Here is an 18,188-nt window from a genome sequence, read left to right as displayed (position 1 = left end):
CCGCGCCCGGCCCCGCTCCGCGCCCGGCCCGGCCCGGCCCAAGCGGCGCTGCGCGGCGCGGCGCTGCGGGAGGAGGGGGCGGGCCCCCGGCTGCCATGGCGACGGTGATTGACGGGGAGGCTCCGCCAATGGCGGCTCGCGGCGCGGAGGGCGGCAGCGCCTCTGCCCCCTCCCCCTCCCACCCCCGCCGCGCCGCGCTGTGAGCGCGACCCCTGGCGGGTGGGGGGCTGTGAGGGGGGCTGGGGGGGGGGCTGTGGGGTCTGTGAGGGGAGCTGGGGGTGTGTGAGGGGAGATGGGGGGGCTGGGGGGGCTGTGAGGGGAGCTGGGGGGGCTGTGAGGGGATATAGGGGGTCTCGGGGGGAGGGAGCTGGATGTGCTGTGAGGAGATAGAGGACCTGTAAGGGGATGTATGGGGCTTGTGAGGCGAGCTGGGGGGGGGCTGTGAAGGGAGATGTGGGATCTGGGGGTCTGTGAGGAGCTAGGGGGACTTTGAGGGGATCTATGGGGCCTGTGGGGGGAGTTGGGGAGGCAATGAGGGGGGCTGTGAGGGGAGGTATGCAGTCTTTGGGGAAGTTGTGAGTGGAGCTGGAGTCCTGTGAGGGGAACTATGGGGTCCAGGAGGAGATGTGGGGACTGTGAGGGGAGCTGGGGGGCTTGTGGGGAACTACAGGGTCTGTGGGGAACTATGGGGGCTGTGGGGACTGCGAAGGGAGCTGTGGGGAATGTGAGGAACCGAGCTGGTGTGAGGGGAGACATAGGCTTAGATGGAGACACAGGAAAGGTCCTGCGGGTGTGAGGGGGTCTGCAGGGCCCTCTTAGGGGCAGCTGGATACTGGCTTCAGGGAAGAGGAAGGGTTGCTGAGGGGTAGCCACAGGGGGAGCCCTGAGGCTGGGGCAGGAGCTCTGGTAGGAGGGATGCTTAGCAGAGGGCTGCTGTACACCCTCAGCCACCCACTCAAGCCTCTGCCAACTTTCCGTAAAGAAGTGAGGTTGTAAATTGGAGCTCAGCAGCTGCTGCTGGACTTCATCTGCTGTGCACCTTTCTGTATTTGCAGGTGCCGCAGAGGCAGCCAAGAAGCGATGCAGAAGGCTGGAAGCCCAAGACTGGTTGATCGAGGATCTTCACCTGCACACCGAGCGCTCTGAAGGTGTGCACGCCTGGGCTGCGGCTCCACCTGTGGTCCGCAGACCTCGTGTGGAAGCGTGAGCCGGCATGCGCTCAGTGCGCCTGCACGCTTCGGCGAGGGCAGCGTGCTGCTTTTCCATCAGTGTAGAGGAAACAAGGACTACAGGCTGCCGAGAGGTTAGGACGAGCACAGCTGCTTGATGCATTTATTTAAATATCTGAGAACTTACTCTAAACACGCCTTTTATTGGAAAAAAAAAAAAAAAAGTAATTCACAATAAAATTGAGACCGCGTACAGCCAGGAAGCTAGCAAGCAGACACCCAGGTGCCTGTCCACGAGGGAAGGAGGCAGTTCCCGAATCGCTGCACCCCACCCCCAGCAGTGCCCCCCCCGTGGCTCCGTGCCACCCTTTTTCCGTCGCTGCAGCCGCCTCCTATTTGCAACTTCCCCGCACTACAACTCCCAGCATGCCCCGCTCCCGCCCCATCCTCCCGCCGCGCCTCGCGGGGGCCAGGACTACATTTCCCATCGCGCCCCGCGGCCGGAGGAATACATCACCCAGCCGGCCGCGCGCCGCCCTTCCGCGCATGCGCCGCCGCCGGCTGGGCTGTTGCTCCCTGACGGGTGGCTGCGGCGGCTGCTCGCCATGGAGTCCTACGACGTGATAGCGAACCAGCCCGTCGTGATAGACAACGTGAGTGCGGCCGGCGGCACGTCCCGGGACCGGGGGGAGCGGGGAGGGCCCGCTGGCGGCGATCCCTTTGTCATCGGGGGTGGCCGCGCCCCGCCCGCTGCCCCCCCCCCCCCCCCCCCCGGCCCGGCCCCCTCGGGCCGTCGCCCCGCGCTGCGTCCTGGAGGGGCGGGGCTACGGCGGCTCGGCGGTCCGCGATTGGCTGAGGCGGCTGCCTGTCACCCGGCGGAGGGTCGCTGCCCTTCGCCTGCGAGGAGCGGCCCCCACCACAGCCGGGGTGCGTGCTGGAGGGGCGGGGCGGAGCGCTCCTATTGGTTGGGGCAGCCGTCAGTCAGCGCCGTCACCTGCCGGAGAGGGGATCCGCCCGCCCCGCCCCCTGCGCGGAGCGCCTACTCTCATTGGCCGGCGGGGCTGTCCGTCAGGAGGGGCCGCGGCCCTGCCCGGCCCGCTTTGTGCCTGGGGGACAATGGGGCCCAGCTCCCGGCGTGCTTCGCGGCGGGGCCTCGGCCGCTCTCCCGGCGTGCACCGGGCGCCGCCGCTCACACCGGGACCCCCGGGTCGGGACCCCCCGGTCACGAATTCCTGTCACAAATTCCCCGCCCGGCCCCAGCCCCGCAGGGCTCTGCCCGGCCTGGGCCACGTTGGCCGTGGCCGCCGTTGGGGTGTGGCAGCCGTTATCAGCTGGCCGGGCCCGGCTGGCGGCGTTGCCCCTCAGCAGGCCCGCGGTGGTGGCTGGGCCTGGGGTGGGTCCCGGCCATCACCTGCGGTGCTGCTGGGCTGCTTCTGAGCAGCCTGGGATGGGCTCCCGAGGGAAAAGATGGAGAGGACGGAGAGAAGGGATGGGGAGGCTCGGAGGGAGCCTCCTCAGCTGAGTCACGCGTTGATGCCCCTCCCTGCTGTCGTCTCTTGTCAGCGATCCAGTTTTGCTGTTTCAGAGGGTCAGCGCTCGCACTGCCTTCTGTACATGTCATCTTAGCTTCTGCTGAATCCTTTCACCGTGTGATGTGTGCTTGCTAGCCCAGCACATCTCAACGCACTGCTTTTTTACAATCTGAACGATTTATGGATCTCAGATTGAGTCAATTCTTCCGACCCTTTCTTTATTGTCGACCCTAGTTGCCTCTCTACAACTGGAGCTCTCCGATACACCTTGTTGTTGTTTCTTCCTCTGGAATCACAGCAGGGAGATTACTGGGGACTTAAGGGCAGGGCTTAGGTTGATTGTTCTTAGAAATGACTGGAGTAACATTGATCCCGCCGTGTTGCAGCGATTAGCTGGCTGTTAGCTCTTCCCAGGCACTCTGTGAGGACAAATTTGTTATGATACTGTCACGTAATAGCAGCCTATGCCTAACGGCAGCCTTTTTGTTACTTGGCTCAACGATTGCTCGTTCCTCCCTGCTTCAGACCTGAAGAAGGGTTCACGGTCAGAAACCGACCGTTTCTTTTCTCATTTGAACAGCTGTTTTTAAAAGCCAATTCTTCCGCTCGCCTTTCTGATAATGGAGTTCCCTCCGTCCCCTCCCCGTGTGAGCTGTGGAACGAAGCAGTTGTTGTGATTTCTGCCTTTAATGCTCACAGGCTGCCAGCCGATGAGCCCTGTGGTGACGTTGCATTTTTGGTGCTCTCGTGAGCTCAGGCAGGATGGGAAGCGGAGCTGCACAGAAAGGTGGAGCCGTTCCTGCTGCCTCGGTAGAGCTGCCGACAGCTTTCCAAGGCTGAATGCTGCCCTGCACATGGGCGTGCACCTGTGGGAGGGGGAGCTGAGGTACTGGGCTGGTAAACAAGCCAGACCCTCCCCATCCCAGCCTGCCCCAGTATCCCGGCGTGTTCCAAAAGGATGTTCAGGTACGTGGCCACAACCTCAACAACAACTTGCTTGTCTTGCCAAGCAGTGTGCTCAGCTTCCCGACTCCAGCGGGGAGTTGTGTAATACACAGCGAGAGGCTGCAGTTGTCCCCCTGCATGATCTGATGCTCCTCCCTGTCCAGTAAGTCACTTGTAAAGCACATTGATCCCCTCTTGCACTCCAGCAAGCTCTCTCTGGAATAAACGTCCTGGGAGCCCTGCTGGACAGGAAGCACGTGTTCGTAGACACCGTGGTTCAGCTGTGGCCTAGGCAAGTGCAAGTTCCTCGACCTCCGTGGAATCATCTCTCTTTCATGTGAAGAGGACAAAATTTGGCTTTGTTGTCTGAGTGGGGGCATTTTAAACATCAGAGCTGCCAGTAAGAGCTGTTGTCATTGGCATGGCTTTGATCTTATAAAATGTGCAGCTAATAAAATAGGTTTAAAATAGGCGATGTGCATTCTCCATAAGAAGTATTACATGGCAGGTTGGCTCTGCCTTCATTTCCATCTAAACTGGAGTCTGAGATGCATCGAGGTGGGCGAATCAATAATGACTTCGGCCACAGAGCTAGCAGGAGAGGTATGTTCAGCCTCAAGATACTCATGATAATTTTCCATGAGATTATTTCAGACATGAAGGTCAAGGAAGATGCAGTTTCTTTATTCTTTTACTATATATTTTTTTTTGCTCAGATTAGAAAAGAAACAAAAGGAGCAAGGTGGATGAAAGCCCAGCCAGGACAGCCGCTGGTGGAAGGATGTTCATTTTCAGATTCTTTTAAGCTGTAATGAATTGGAGCCTTTAACAGCAGGAGGATTCGTGGTGTGTTTTTCTTCTTTTGCCTTTTTTTCTTGTTTCAAACAAAGATGAAAAACTCACTCTTTATTTTAAACTTTCTTAATTGTCTAGGATTATTTCAATGCTTAAACCTTTTCCTCTAATTGCAAAGGAATCTCAGAATAGGGTATACTCAATAGATCTGTGCAGTACACACAACTTCAAAGAAGTAAAAAGTTTTGAAGACGATTTGAATGGTCAGAAAGTGCTCTCAGGTCTTGGTAGCGTGGAGATAGCAAACCTGCTTTGTGCCCAGGCGCTGGGAAGCACAGCTCTGCTCCAGTCCCATCTTGCTGGCATGTTCAAAACGAACCTTTGTCTTTAGCTCCGGCAAAGATTTCTGAGCTGCCGACGCATTCAGCTGACTTTGAACTTCGATATGTAAATGTTAAAATGCATGACTCGCTGGGAAGCTCACCAGGACGTGCGGGGTAGTTTCTGGCCTGGCATAAGGAAGCTTTTTCCCCCGTGTTAAAATAGGAGCATCATTGTTCCGAGACCATTTCCCAGCAGCAGAGCGTCCTGGCAGCAAGATCAGTCGTTAGCTAGAATAAAATATTCAATAGGAGCGGTATTCTGAGGGGGTTACCTTACTGCGTTTGATTCAGGGACTTTTGTTTATTTATTGGTGTGTTTTTTGCTACAGGACTTGACAAAGGATGATATCATTTCCCGGGTGCAGAGTTTATAAGGTCGATAAGGAAAATCAAAATAGTGTTTGTTTTATTCCTGGCTTTGCTTTGAAGTGAGGGGCCAGAGGAGCAGCTGTCCGACGGGATGTCATCCTAACACTTCACAGGCTGCCTTGTCCCACCTGTGCCTGTGTGTGCAGGCGCTGGGAGATTTGCCAGGAGGCAGGAACTGTAGGATGTATCCCTTTTACTTCTTCACAATTACCTTTGTCCCCTTTGCAGGGCATCCCCCCCCTACTCTTCTCTTGCAGATGCATCCTGGCAAACCTGACCCTAAGAGTTTTAAGGCAGCAGCACAGGTCCTGCAGCAGAGCACACAAAGTGTGCCCTGCAGAGCCTGACACCTTGTCCAAAACAGCTGGCAGAAGGAGCCTGGGAGAATCTGCTCCGTAGTGAAACTGGGGTGTTCCTGCGGGCTGCTCAGGGCCTCAAGATGTCACTTGTTTGTGTGGGATGGGAAATGGAGGAAGGGGAGGCGTCGGCACTGCCCCGTGCTGGGTGCCTCCAGAGCCCACCCAGGGACGGAGCAGAGGGGCTGGGCACCCAGCCCCAGCTCCCTGCCAGGGGCTTCTCGTGGGTGTTTCACCCACCCCGAGTCTGCTGCTTGGGCTGCCTCGCATGTCACAAAAGCTTGTGGGATTTGCTCCTTTTCGACTGCCATCCCTAATCTCTTCTTCCTTGTCCCTTTTAAACAAGCCCCATCCTGTCAGCTGCTTTTCCTGCCTCCAGCCCTTCCTCTTGCAGGCTGACTGGCACCTTTGTTTCCAGAGCCTGCTCCTATTTAGTTCCCAGTGTCTTTTCTGATGGGATTTCTGTGACCTGCCTCCTTAGTGCTAGCCAGCCTATCTTTCTGAAGAGCTCTCCTCCACCCAGAGAGCATTTAAGATCGGCAGAAAACTGCGGAGCTGGGGTTTGGCCTCGCACACCTCTACCACACCGCCAAAGCAGTGGAATTGGTTAGAAAAACACCTGCACGGAGCGGTGGCTGGGTGTGTGCGTGGAACCACAGCGGGATGCTCCTGGAGCTTGTGCCCTGCGCGATGCCTCCCTGCCAGGAGGGTGCCGGTTACTCCCCTCTAGTGGCCGAGCCCGTCTGCTGGCACCTTGCTGTCCTAGCCCTGCCCAGAGGATCCACGGGGAGCTTTATTCCTAGTGAAAAGGAGAGGTTCTGGCAGTGCTGATGTACTTTGCTGCTCTTTTAAAAGGTGGGAAGGTGGCTGACTGAGTGATGAGCTGATGTATTTGTCTGTTCCTCCCACAGGGCTCGGGTGTGATTAAAGCAGGCTTTGCAGGCGATCAAATACCGAAATACTGCTTCCCAAACTAGTGAGTACTCTTGACCAGTTCTCAGTACCGTGAACCAATTCTTTGATATGTGGAGGGGAAGAGTGGTCTGATTGTGTTACTGGGTAAATGAGTTACGCATTTTTTTCCTGCTGTACAGAAATAAATGTCAGGGAGAAGATCTCTACTGTTAAGCACTTGTAGATTTGGGGGGGGCATGGGACATGAAGGATGATCTGTCACTTCTCAAACCACTACAGCTTTGTAGGATTCTTTAGTCTTGAGACATTAGATCACCACCAAAAAGACAAAGCTGGGGCTGGAGGTGTGAATCCCTCTGTATTCCTTTGGTGTGGGGGCTGAAATCTTAATTCCTGCCAAGCTTCCTGCAAGTCTTCTGACAGCTTTACTGGAAGAAGGCCTGCTGGATCAGGAACAGTCACTGGCTGTTATTCTGAATAGGGTGTTTTTTAAATTAATGTATTTGTTCTGACCAACGCACACTCATCTGTATGGTGAAATGGGGTAAGGGACTATACGTGTCGAATCTGAGGAGCCTGCCTGAGGTCAAGCAATATCGTGGCGGTCTGTCAGCTCAGGCTGCTGCTCAGTCTAGCCATGTTTACCCCAGACACTGCTGGAATCCTGAATCATCAGGGAAAGTGTGGCCAGACTCAACTGGCTCACGTCCTGTTACTTCAGAAGTGTCCACAATCTGCTCCCTTCTCTTGTGATTCCGGGATTAGCTCGCACAGAGCAAACCTGGGTCTGTCTGCACCTCTGAGTGCCCTCAGGCTCTGTCGTTGCTGTTAGAAAGCTCTGGTTGGGGCTGAGAGGAACAAAAGGTAGCAAATTGTTGGGCACACCTGAGTTGTCTCCTGAAGCATTTATACTTCTGCCTCTGTTCCAGTGTGGGGAGACCGAAGCACGTTCGTGTTATGGCTGGTGCTTTAGAAGGGGACATTTTCATTGGTCCGAAGGCAGAGGTAAGACAACCTGGTAGGCCTGAAGAGCAGAATAGATTGTCACTTTTAAGTGTGTCCAGTCTGAAGTTGGAACTTTCATGACATTTTTGTGCCTTTTTTCTCAGTCCCAATTCATTTTCACAAGTCCTTCTGTATCTCTCTTTTTCTAGGCTACTTTGCAGTCTGTATGGTTACATCCCCGTCTTCTTGACTGGGAGCTTTAGAAGTGGACCCTAGTTGGTTCCCTTTTATCTCCCTGGTGTGGGCAAGAGGCTCACTTTCCACAGTCGTGCCTTTGTCAGCAGGCAGTCATTCTGGTCTCGCGTTTCCCCTGAGCCCTCTGAACTACATTCCCCAGTATCACCCTGTTAGGTTTTGTATCATGGCCGAGCTGGCAGAACAAAGGTATGATTTGATAGGTGTCTGTATGCTGGCTTGAAACCTGTTAGGATGGAATGTGCTCTGCAAACACCATTTGTTCCTAATCTGTATAAAACAGCCTTGTTTAATCCTTGTGAATGCTTCTCTGGAGGAGATGTTTGTGATTAATGTCCAGTCTTCTCCCTGTACACTAGAGATGTGCTGGTTTTCAGTGGAGCTGAAAATAAGCGAGTCTCTCAGGTGAATTAGTAGTCATAATGCTCAGAAGTGAATTGTTTCAGTCGCTGACACGTATGCTGGATTGTCGTTTCTGTTTGCTCAGGAGCACAGAGGTCTTCTCTCGATCCGATACCCGATGGAACACGGCATAGTAAAGGACTGGAATGACATGGAGCGCATCTGGCAGTACGTGTATTCAAAAGACCAGCTTCAGACGTTCTCAGAGGAGGTGAGATGCCTCATTATGTGATGGCACCAGAGCCTTTCCTTGCTGTGCGTAACACCAGGAGGCTTTGAACTTCGGGAGGAATTTGGGACTCTTTGTTCTTTCTAAACTTACCTGTTGTTAAATTAAGCTCTTTCCCCTCTCAGGAGATGCAAGAAATGTCCAAGAAGAATTCCTCCCATATCTCATGTTCTGGCCTGACTGAAAATTTGACTTTCAACGTTTGTTATTCACACGCTCTCTAATATATTCTGCTCTATGCCAAGTGCTCCTTACTTTTCCTGTTGTGCCTGTGCATCAGGCGTACCCACTCAGCAGTGACATAATTTGAAGCGAGGAAGGAGAAAACCACAGCCATGTGGTTTGGAAGGGGCTGACCAAAAATTATTAAATGACTGAGAGTAAGAGGTTGTGTAAGTGGAGTAGGAATATCTCTGCTTACACATGCCAAGACCATACGCCTTTACCCTTTCTTAGGGGCTGTGTTGTTTGGGCAGACTGGCTGACTTTAGGTACAAAGGATCACCTTGTTCATCCTTAATGAAAAAGGGTCACTCACAGGGCAGATTTCCTAAGATTTCTTCATAACTGGACCAGAGCCCTACTGGTCCCCCAACCTAGTGGTGATTATTCGCCATCTAGCAGAGCTCACTAGCTGAAGTTACTCCCTTCCACGTCTTGTTACACTGTTGGTTCCAAAAGTGAAACAATAAGCAGGTGTTTTTGGGGAGCACACATCTGGCTGCATCCTGGTTATTTACAGCACAGCTCCTTTTCTTTACCAGCATCCTGTGCTGCTGACAGAAGCACCCCTAAACCCACGCAAGAACAGAGAACGTGCTGCTGAGGTGTTTTTCGAGACCTTCAATGTGCCAGCACTATTCATCTCCATGCAAGCTGTGCTCAGCCTGTAAGTACCTCTCATCTTCAATTTGTGCTTGGAAATGTTTATTGAAATTCATTTTATTTGTTCCCCAAACCAAAAGCAAACAAAAAAAAACAGGGAAGACCACACAAATGTCTGACTTACCTCCTGTTTCAAGCACAAACTGAACTTAAATTTTAATTTCTGTAAGAGTTCACAGGAACTGGATGAAATCTGATGAGAACTGGCTGTGGAGATGTTTTTTTTTAATAGCCTGTTTGTGTGAAATCTCTATGCCTAGAGTTGGGTCTGGTTGTGCTGCGTGCCTGGGGCTCACCTTTAATTGCTCTTTCAGACCTGATGGTTTGTCCCTTCACTAGGTATGCTACTGGGAGGACCACGGGGGTGGTGCTGGACTCCGGGGATGGCGTTACCCACGCGGTTCCCATTTATGAAGGCTTTGCCATGCCTCACTCCATCATGCGGATTGACATCGCTGGCCGCGATGTGTCCCGCTTCCTGCGCCTCTATCTCCGGAAGGAAGGCTACGACTTCCACACAACCTCAGAGTTTGAGATTGTCAAGACCATCAAGGAGGTGATGTACTGTCTGCTTCTGTGGTTATCCAGGAAGGGATTTCGGCCCCAGGGAAGTCGTGACTCTCTGAATACAGGGGGAAGTGCCAGCCTACCTAGCTCTGAACCTCGCTGCTTTTTTTTACCTGAGGGAGAGCAGGGCCTCTACGATGATTAAGGGACTGGAGCAACTCTGATGTGAGGAAGTACTGAGAGGGCTGGGGTTATTGAGCCTGGACAGGAGACACCTGGGAGGTTTTTGTCAGTGGGTATAAATATCTGAAGGGAGGGAGCGGAGAATACAGAGCCATACTCCAGACTCATTTCAGTGATGTTCAGTGATAGAACAGAAAGCACAAACTGAAACACAGGAGGCTTCATCTGAATGTGAAGGGATATTTTTTACTATATTTTTTATTTTTTTTTAATGTGAGGGCAACCAAGTAGTGACACAAGTTGCCCAGAGGGGTTGTAGAGTCTCCTGGACATGATCCTGGGCAACCTGCTCTAGGTGACCATACTGGAAATGGGAGCAGCTGGACAAGATGACCTCCAGAGGTCCCTTCCAACCTCAGCCATGGCGTGGTCTGAAATTTATAATCCAGGTTGTCTAATCTGTGCCAAGGGGCTGTACACGTTGAGGTGAAGACAGCTGGTGGTTCAGAGTATTTTCCATGTATCTGCACTGCAGTTTCTCAGGCCTGGTATCTTTCACTAGTATTTATTTATGCTTTAAGGTAAGGCTGGAAAATCCATGACAGGTAGGGATGGAGAGTGGGATACTGCACGTTGCTACTTCTTCCCCATGGAAAAAAAAAATCACTTGCAGCGTTCTTATTTACAAAGGCTTCCTGTTCAGTGGCATCGGCAGTGTTTGGTGGCCTTAAAGCTATGCAGTGGTCTGGAAAGGCATGATTAAGATCCCTGGCAAAGCAGTTACCTTGGCTTCTGTTGTGTTCCAAGCGAAGAGGACGTAGGAGGGGCAGTGAAGAGTAGCTCTGAAGTGGTGACTGCTCTGTGCGCAGCGGCTTTGTGGTACTGCACTGCTCCCACAGCCAGGCTGCTCTCTGATTTCAGCAAGGCTTTGTGTAACTCGGGGCTGCATTCACGCCTTCAGTACCCGGGGTCAGCCCTCGTCTCAGTCCTGCCGATGCGTGGCAGTTACTGCCATCCCGCGAGCCCCACCAACATGAACTATAATCGCTGCAGATGCGAGCAATACGTGCAGGATTGACACTGGCTGTGGACCAGAAGCTCTAGTGATCAGAGGCCTGCAAGAGAACTCTGCACTTCACAAGAAGCCTGTTCTGACACACCAAGCATCAATTGCAACGTGATTGTGGTATCCTTACGGGACAGCAAGAAGCTCGTACTCTGCAGAAATATGCTTGTACTTTTTGTAAGTGGCCAGGGCTCCCTTTGCATCCCAGGTGACAGAACTCTTAAAAGACATCGTGCAGACTCTTAGATGCAACATCCTGTACCAGTGCAGTCTTTTCTCTGGACTTAGGGAAACAAAGCAGGGAAAAGTGAGCCAAGGCCTGCTTTGCATACTGACTACCCTCACCGGTGAGACTGCTGAAGAAGAGAGGAAGCAGTCTGGTGTCCACTCTCTGACCTACACCTTTTGCCTTATTTTAAGATAAATTTTAATTGGGAAAGTGTAGCTTATTTTGGGGATGTCAGAGCCTGGAACTTGCAGTGAGATTTCTGTGACACTGGTGCTGCTTGTGACTTGATTTGCAAATTGGAGGGGTAGCTTGTAACTTCTTATGTTCACAGCTTGCTTTCTTCTGGAGGCGTTTGGAAATTTAGTCCAAATGTACTGTGGCAACTGCAAAGCTTAGATCCCAGACGCGGGAGTTTCTCAGTCCCGAAAGCTGCTTATGATCTTTTGCAGTCTGTCTGACTCAAGTTTTCTTAGAGGGGAAAAATTAGAAAAAGAAATGGTGGTGTTAAAGAGCGCAGAGAAGAAATTACCTTAAAAGGGGGTACCTTAAACATTCTTCTGTTCCTTGTTTTTTTTGTGAGGGTGGCCAAAAAACAGAGCAGGTTGCCCAGAGATGAGGCTGTAGATTCTCCATCTGTGGAGATAATTCCAGATGTGACTGGATGCAGCCTGCCCTAGCTGACCCTGTTTGAGGATTGGGGTCAGACTGAATGATCTCAAGAGGTCTCTTCCAACCTCGACCGTTGTGTGATTCTGCTTAGATGGGATTTTTTTTAAATCTCCAAATGATGATAATTTGGAATAGCAAAACTTAACCATGGAAGAAAGAATACAGACTGCTGGAGCAGCTTGGAGAGTCAAAATATTTTCTTTCCTATAACTTTGAGCGTAGGTGGACAAGAGGCAGCAAGCCACAGACCATGTTAAGAAATTTTGCTATTGGCTATTAGTTATTTCCTCTGAAATGTGACAATAGATTTTGTTCATGCTCCTTATCTGTTGCTAAGTTACCTAAAGCCACCCTTGTATATGGTTAGTGTCACTGAAGGTCTTTCAGGTGCCTGTTTTGCTTTGCGGTACAATAGGTTGGAAGTGCTCTCATGATAATTATCCCATCTGCAGCAGATGGAGATAACTTCTTAAGCAGTAAGAGAGGGATGAAAACAAAAGGTGAGCAGCAGCTAGAGTGATCGTGAGCAGCCTGAATGTCTCTTATTACATGGAGCCAAAGCATGAAGAGCAGATAAGGTTATTTTTCCTGATGAGAACCCAAAAAGTCTTTTCCCCAACACAAAATAGTGTTGAACTTTGAGTCCCCAAAGGGATGCTTGGATTTTGATAGTTAAGGAGCTTACTTTTATAGTCAGAAACGCGTTTATCAGAGGTATTTGCATTTACCCTTCTGACCTCCTTCTCTCTGACTCTGCTTCCTCTCCAGCGTGCCTGCTACCTGTCAATAAACCCCCAGAAGGATGAGACTCTGGAGACTGAGAAGGCTCAGTACTACCTGCCAGATGGAAGCACGATTGAGGTTTGTGAGGACCGCTGTCAGAAGATTCCTCCTGTGATGCACTGGGTTTCCAGAACAGCCTTCTGCCTACTGACAGGAAACTTAGCGCGGTGTTGGGTGGGAGAGGGTAATTTTAAAAGAGCAGAGCTCATCCCAGGCTGCTGACTGGGGCACTGGAGTTTTTAGGGGAAGAAACCTCCCTGATTCTACTGGAAGTCCTGGGTAAGGACAAAGCATGGCCAGGGGGACTGAGAGCTGTTGGAGTGCAGGCTCTGATCTAGCAAATCTTTATGTGGATCGGGTATGAAGTGTGGGTTGGTACCAGCTTACTGTAAATCCCACTGGGGTTTTGTATATGGCTTTTGTCCTGCCTGGAGGTGCAGAAACAGTTGGTTTGAGGAGTGACTTGGGAATACTCCTCAAAAGATTGAGCCTCCAATAGAATGGTTAAATGAGAAGAAATACAGGTCTTACCTCCAGCACCGGGGTGGATCTGCTCCCTTGTCCACCACTGACCTGCTGTATGGAGCTGAGCAAGTGTTGTGAATTAATTTGTACAGCACCTTGATTTAGCAGCAATATAGGATTTATTGATACTTTGATGGCAAATCACAAGATTGGATTGTGTGCTGCTTAACAGCACTTACTCGTGAGTCAATTTAACAGAACGATTCAGCAGAATTCACTACAATTGAAACAGCAACTTAAAGATTTGCAACAGCAGGTTTCTTTATCTCTTTCATTGCAAAATTGAAATGGCATCTTTGCCAGAAGCAGTAGGTCAATGTGGTGGTCACTTGGGAGCTAATGATGCAGCACAAGTGTCCAAGAAACTCTCTCTGAAGTTTTGTCTAAGAGTGAAAGACCCAAAGTTGAGACAGTGAACTGGGCCGCACTGCGCTCTCACTCTCTTGCTACCTTCTCCTCTTGCAGATTGGCCCTGCCCGTTTTCGAGCCCCAGAGCTCTTGTTCCGGCCAGACCTGATAGGGGAGGAATGTGAAGGACTCCATGAGGTGCTCGTTTTTGCCATTCAAAAATCAGACATGGACCTGAGGCGAACGCTGTTCTCCAACATTGTGCTGTCTGGAGGCTCCACGCTTTTCAAAGGTTCCTGCGTCTCTTTCAGTGGGCTGTGCTATACACGATCCCTTTTTCTTTTCCTTCTCATGTGAAATAGGGAAGATAACCTAGATCACCCAGCTTGTCCTGTGGGATGAGGGCTGTGGGATCTCTGTTCTCTCTGGGGAGTTACTGTGAGAAGCAGACCACTGGTTCTCACTCTCATTTTCTGAGTCCTACTCAGAACCAGGGTGCATCTGGCCCCTATTAACGTATAGATATCCTCTGCCAGAACTTGTCCACCCTTTATCCACAAGTGGACATCTCCAGATAGATCCCGTTTTTCCCATTCAAACCTTGTTCTGCTCTACAAAGGGGCTGGGCACAGGAAAAAAGCCAAGGGAAGAGGGAGGGAACTGGCCCGTCTGTGGTCCTAGCTTGGAATCTTGGTTTCTTGTCTCAAGTTGCTGCTGGGATAGAGTCTGTTGTGGGAGTGTTTGAGGTCTGAGTGAGACAAAATCCTGGTACTTCTTTGGCTGTGTTCTGTGCTTCTCCAGAGTGGTTTCTTTGTGCAATCTGGAGTGGGATGTTTAAATAAGACTGTGTAGGATCTGGCCATGTTGTTAGTAGACGGAACTTGGGATTTTGCTGAGGGAATCAGACTACTTTGTTTTTTTTGTCTTGTGCAGGCTTTGGTGATAGGCTCTTGAGCGAAGTGAAGAAACTAGCTCCGAAGGATGTCAAAATAAGGGTAGGAGCATTTTCTTGGGTGTTTATCACGTGCTCTGTGTGCTGTTCTGTGGCCTTTGTCTTCTTGAAAGAACTGTACTAAAAATGCTGCTGCCATGTGGTTCAAACCAGCAGCAGCTTTCCTGGAGACAGCCCAACAGTATCTGCTGTTGTGCTGAAGACCTGTGTGGTTTCATCAGAGGAGGTAGCTCCTCTGACAGCATACCTGTCTGGGAGCCTGGGGGTAGTTCTGTGGGGGACCTGCTGCGTGCCTTTAAGGTGGGAGAGGTCGTACCTGTGTTTGTCAGCTGTGGGGAGGGCAGTGTGCCAGGAGGAGCAGGCTGGAGCTTGGAAAAGTTCTGACTGACTCTCTGCTTCTCCTAGATATCAGCTCCTCAGGAGAGATTGTATTCCACGTGGATCGGGTACGTACTGCATGCTGATGGGTCTTCCTGTGGGATGAGGGCAGGGGAATTGCCCTCTGTTGGCTCTTGTACCCCTGTCCCTCCTGCTGCTGTGTCTCAAGGGGTGTCATTGCTCAGCCACGTGATACTCAGCCTGGTTACTGAGCCTGTCTCCATCCATGCTGCCAGCCCCTTAGCCCTTTGCGTCTTTAAGACTCCTGCAAGTCCTGTTAATTTTCCTTGTTGTCTTAACCAGTCCAGTTCTACCAAAGTAGAACAAGCGCGTTGGTAGTCAATGCCTTAGGGCAGAGGCTCTGGGTGCATTTTCCCTCTTGTGTGTATCTTTGTTGCCGATCGGGAGAACTAAACTCAGCTCCAGAGTCCTAGGCAGTGAGAGCAGATCCCACGTGAAGAGGGTTGGTGTTTGCAGCAGTGCCAGCGCGTTGTTTGGGAGGTGGCCAGTGCCAGGCTCTGTGGTAACCAGCACATTTGAGGCTAATGGGAGAGGAGGTGGCCATTCAGAGAGCATTTCTGTTGTAGGAAACAAGGAGCCTTGGCACCTTGCTCAAGCGTGGAAGTGTTGTGCCATAGAAACAGCTCCTCTCAGCAGAGAGGCAGCAGGAGTGCCCCCGTTTTCCTGTAATAACATGTCTGTCTCTCCCCAGTGGCTCTATTCTGGCCTCACTGGACACCTTTAAGAAAATGTGGGTTTCGAAAAAGGAATATGAAGAAGACGGAGCTCGTGCCATCCACCGAAAAACCTTCTAGCCCTGGGACCTGTCCTCAGTCTCCTCCGAAGACTCACTTCAGTTCTAAACTCGCTTTTCTGAGTCCGAGTGTCTGAGAGCTGCCTGTATGTGTGTGTGTGCGCCAGCATGCCCCAATGTCACTGAGCAAAGGCGACAGCAGCAGGAGGGTTGTATTAATACTAACTTCATATTTTTTATTTTTGTTGTTTTTTGTTTTTTTTTTAATGGAAAGGAGAAAATACCAGTCTGAATTTCTCCAGAACGGCCCATTCCTTTTTCATTTCAGTCCCTTAGTTTCTGTGTTATGATCACATTTGCCACTGTAAAACGAGCAAGCGAAAACAAAGGGAACAGCTTAGAATCTGCCTAGCAAGCCAGAAGGGAGCCAACCACTGCAAACCGCTCACGCAGGCGTTAGTCGGCCTGACTGCAATGCCTGGATTGCCTGGAGATACACACCTGAGGCCCCGTAGCTCCTTCCTTATTCTGCAGCGTCTTCGACATCAGTAGGTTTTTGAAGTTGTTTTTAATATATTTTTTTAATTAAGAGAAAGCACATTCTCAACAGTTAAGCCTGTTTGCCCCCACTGTTTTTGGTGTGCGTGTGGGTGTGTGTGTGGCTGGGTGGAACTTCTCAGACCGATGTGTGGGTCGGTGCCACAGCCGGAGAAGTCGGTGATAGGACTTAGTTCATATTGCATGGAGTAGAGCAAAGCAATCTCTAATCAGCTTTCATTATACTAGACGGTTACTCTCTCATTCCTTGTTTTAAATAACTTTTTTCTCCTCTGGAAGCAAGTGCCCCAGAGTGGGGGTGAAGGCACTTGTGTGTTCCCCCTCAACCTGCCAAGATTTACAGTACCGAGCTCTCACGTTCTTTCTCTGTAAGAGTTGAGGCTGTTTTCCTCCTCCTTGCCACGTCAGGGCGAAGGGAGCATGCGTTTTCAGCCAGGCATAACTTGTGTACTATATCCACTCGGGGGGGGGGGCAAAATAATAGTTGGAAAGGTGCGTCGTAATGTAAGAATTGTTTTATTTATTGAAATGTCTGAGTATATCTCAAATACTGACCGCAGCACCTGGGAATTTTGCTTTGGGTCTTCCTTGAACACCTGTTACCCAGTTGTCTGTCGTTTGATGTTAACACTGTTTACAGCACACACGCTTCGCAAAATAAGCAGCCAGCCCTGCATCACCACTCGGTAACCGTTCTTTCGGGAGCCTCGCTGTTCTCTGTGAATACACTAAGGGAGAGGACAAGAAATCTCATCAGTACGTTGGTGTGAGCAGCAGGTTTGGGAGCAGCAAGCTGTCGCAGGGGCTGTGTTCTGCTGTACTCGTGCTGCTTATACCATTCTGCTCAGCTGCTGGCTGTTCTCTAGAACATCTTCATCCCTCCCACAGCGCTGGGGGGGGCTGCAGGCTGGCTTGTGTGGGGGTGTGGCACTGTTCCCCTTGGTTCTGTTGGTGCTCTTCATTTCTTTCACCACTGATTTTCTGATTACCCGGCATTCGCAGTGGGCCTGGAGTTGTTCGGTGGCAGTTCCTCCCTGTTCCCCTCCTTTCTGTTCGTTTCCACGCATCACCTTGGGGTCACTCCCTCGCCAGAGCTGAGAAGGGGCAAGAGCTGGAGCGTTGCACCAGCCCGCTGCAGAGGCTCGGCAGCAGCTGGCGTGTTGTCCCAGCTGACGTGAATGTAAGCAAGCAGCACGCTGCCCTAGCACAAAGCGTGTTCTCTGGGATCCGAGAGGCTGGAGGTAGGCAGGTGGGGTGGTCTGTTCCCAGCTGAGGCCGTGGTGCTTGTTCTCCTACCCCTATCAGAGCAGATGGTGGTTTTTAAGCAAGAACCCGTCAGGTGGAGAAGAGCTGTCACTGCTCAGCCTCGTTCTGCCAGAAAATAAGTTGCGTCCTTGCTGGTTTGTTGTAACTGTGCGGAGGGGAAGAAGCAAACCCCTCTGCTCACCTACCACGTGCCCCAGGCAGTGCCAGTGATCTCTTCCTCCCCTTCCCAGCCCCTCTGCTGGCCTCGCAGAAGCAGCAGTGCTCTGTTTTGTAAACTGCAGTGACCGGACAGAAAGGTGCCGTCTCCAATCTAGCATTTGTTTGATCTGCCTGACTGTTCCCTCGCACACTGTCCAAACCATGTTGCCTGGTGGTGCCCAGCATACTTAAATAAAGTCATTCATATACAAACCTCGAGCTTCCTGGCCTCATCTTCCCACACTTGCATTTTTAAGGAGGTAACTTGTGTTCTTCTCTTGCCTGTTCAGACTTTGTTGGCTAATTGCTGCGTGGAGACAGCACCTGTGGTCCAAGACTGCCTTCAGAGCAGGCCTTTGTGCTGAGGTAGGATGTTCAGGGCTGTAGCACTGGTCTCTGGTGGTGTCCAAAGCTGCTCTCCTTGATAATCGTTATCCCCAGAGCAGCTGAGGGGCTGAGGAGCTGTAAGAGGGAGCGAGGGGGAGGGTGCAGGCAGTGAGGGCAGCCCTGGCTGAGCACAGCTGAGAGGGGTGATGCTGCTGGCATGCGATGAGCTGGTGCCAGCCCTGGTGCTTGCTGAGAACCAGCAGGC

The 18,188-nt window shown here is 51.5% G+C and overlaps 1 protein-coding gene across 1 annotated transcript; it reads left to right on the top strand.

Moving 5' to 3' along the window:
- Positions 1–1,668: 1,668 nt before the first annotated feature.
- Positions 1,669–17,809, top strand: ACTR1A (actin related protein 1A). Its single transcript, XM_035329806.1, has 11 exons — positions 1,669–1,822; positions 6,461–6,525; positions 7,394–7,469; positions 8,152–8,277; positions 9,060–9,184; positions 9,520–9,736; positions 12,603–12,695; positions 13,608–13,782; positions 14,424–14,485; positions 14,848–14,888; positions 15,533–17,809. The coding sequence occupies exons 1-11, from the start codon at positions 1,775–1,777 to the stop codon at positions 15,633–15,635; spliced, it is 1,131 nt and encodes a 376-aa protein (XP_035185697.1). The 5' UTR covers positions 1,669–1,774; the 3' UTR covers positions 15,636–17,809.
- The last annotated feature ends 379 nt before the right edge of the window (positions 17,810–18,188 follow it).

This window comes from Oxyura jamaicensis, chromosome 6 (genome assembly GCF_011077185.1).
Source record: "Oxyura jamaicensis isolate SHBP4307 breed ruddy duck chromosome 6, BPBGC_Ojam_1.0, whole genome shotgun sequence".
Taxonomy (NCBI): Eukaryota; Metazoa; Chordata; class Aves; order Anseriformes; family Anatidae; genus Oxyura; species Oxyura jamaicensis.
The sequence above is the reverse complement of the archived record's forward strand: the minus strand, read 5'-3'. Positions and strand labels throughout refer to the sequence as shown.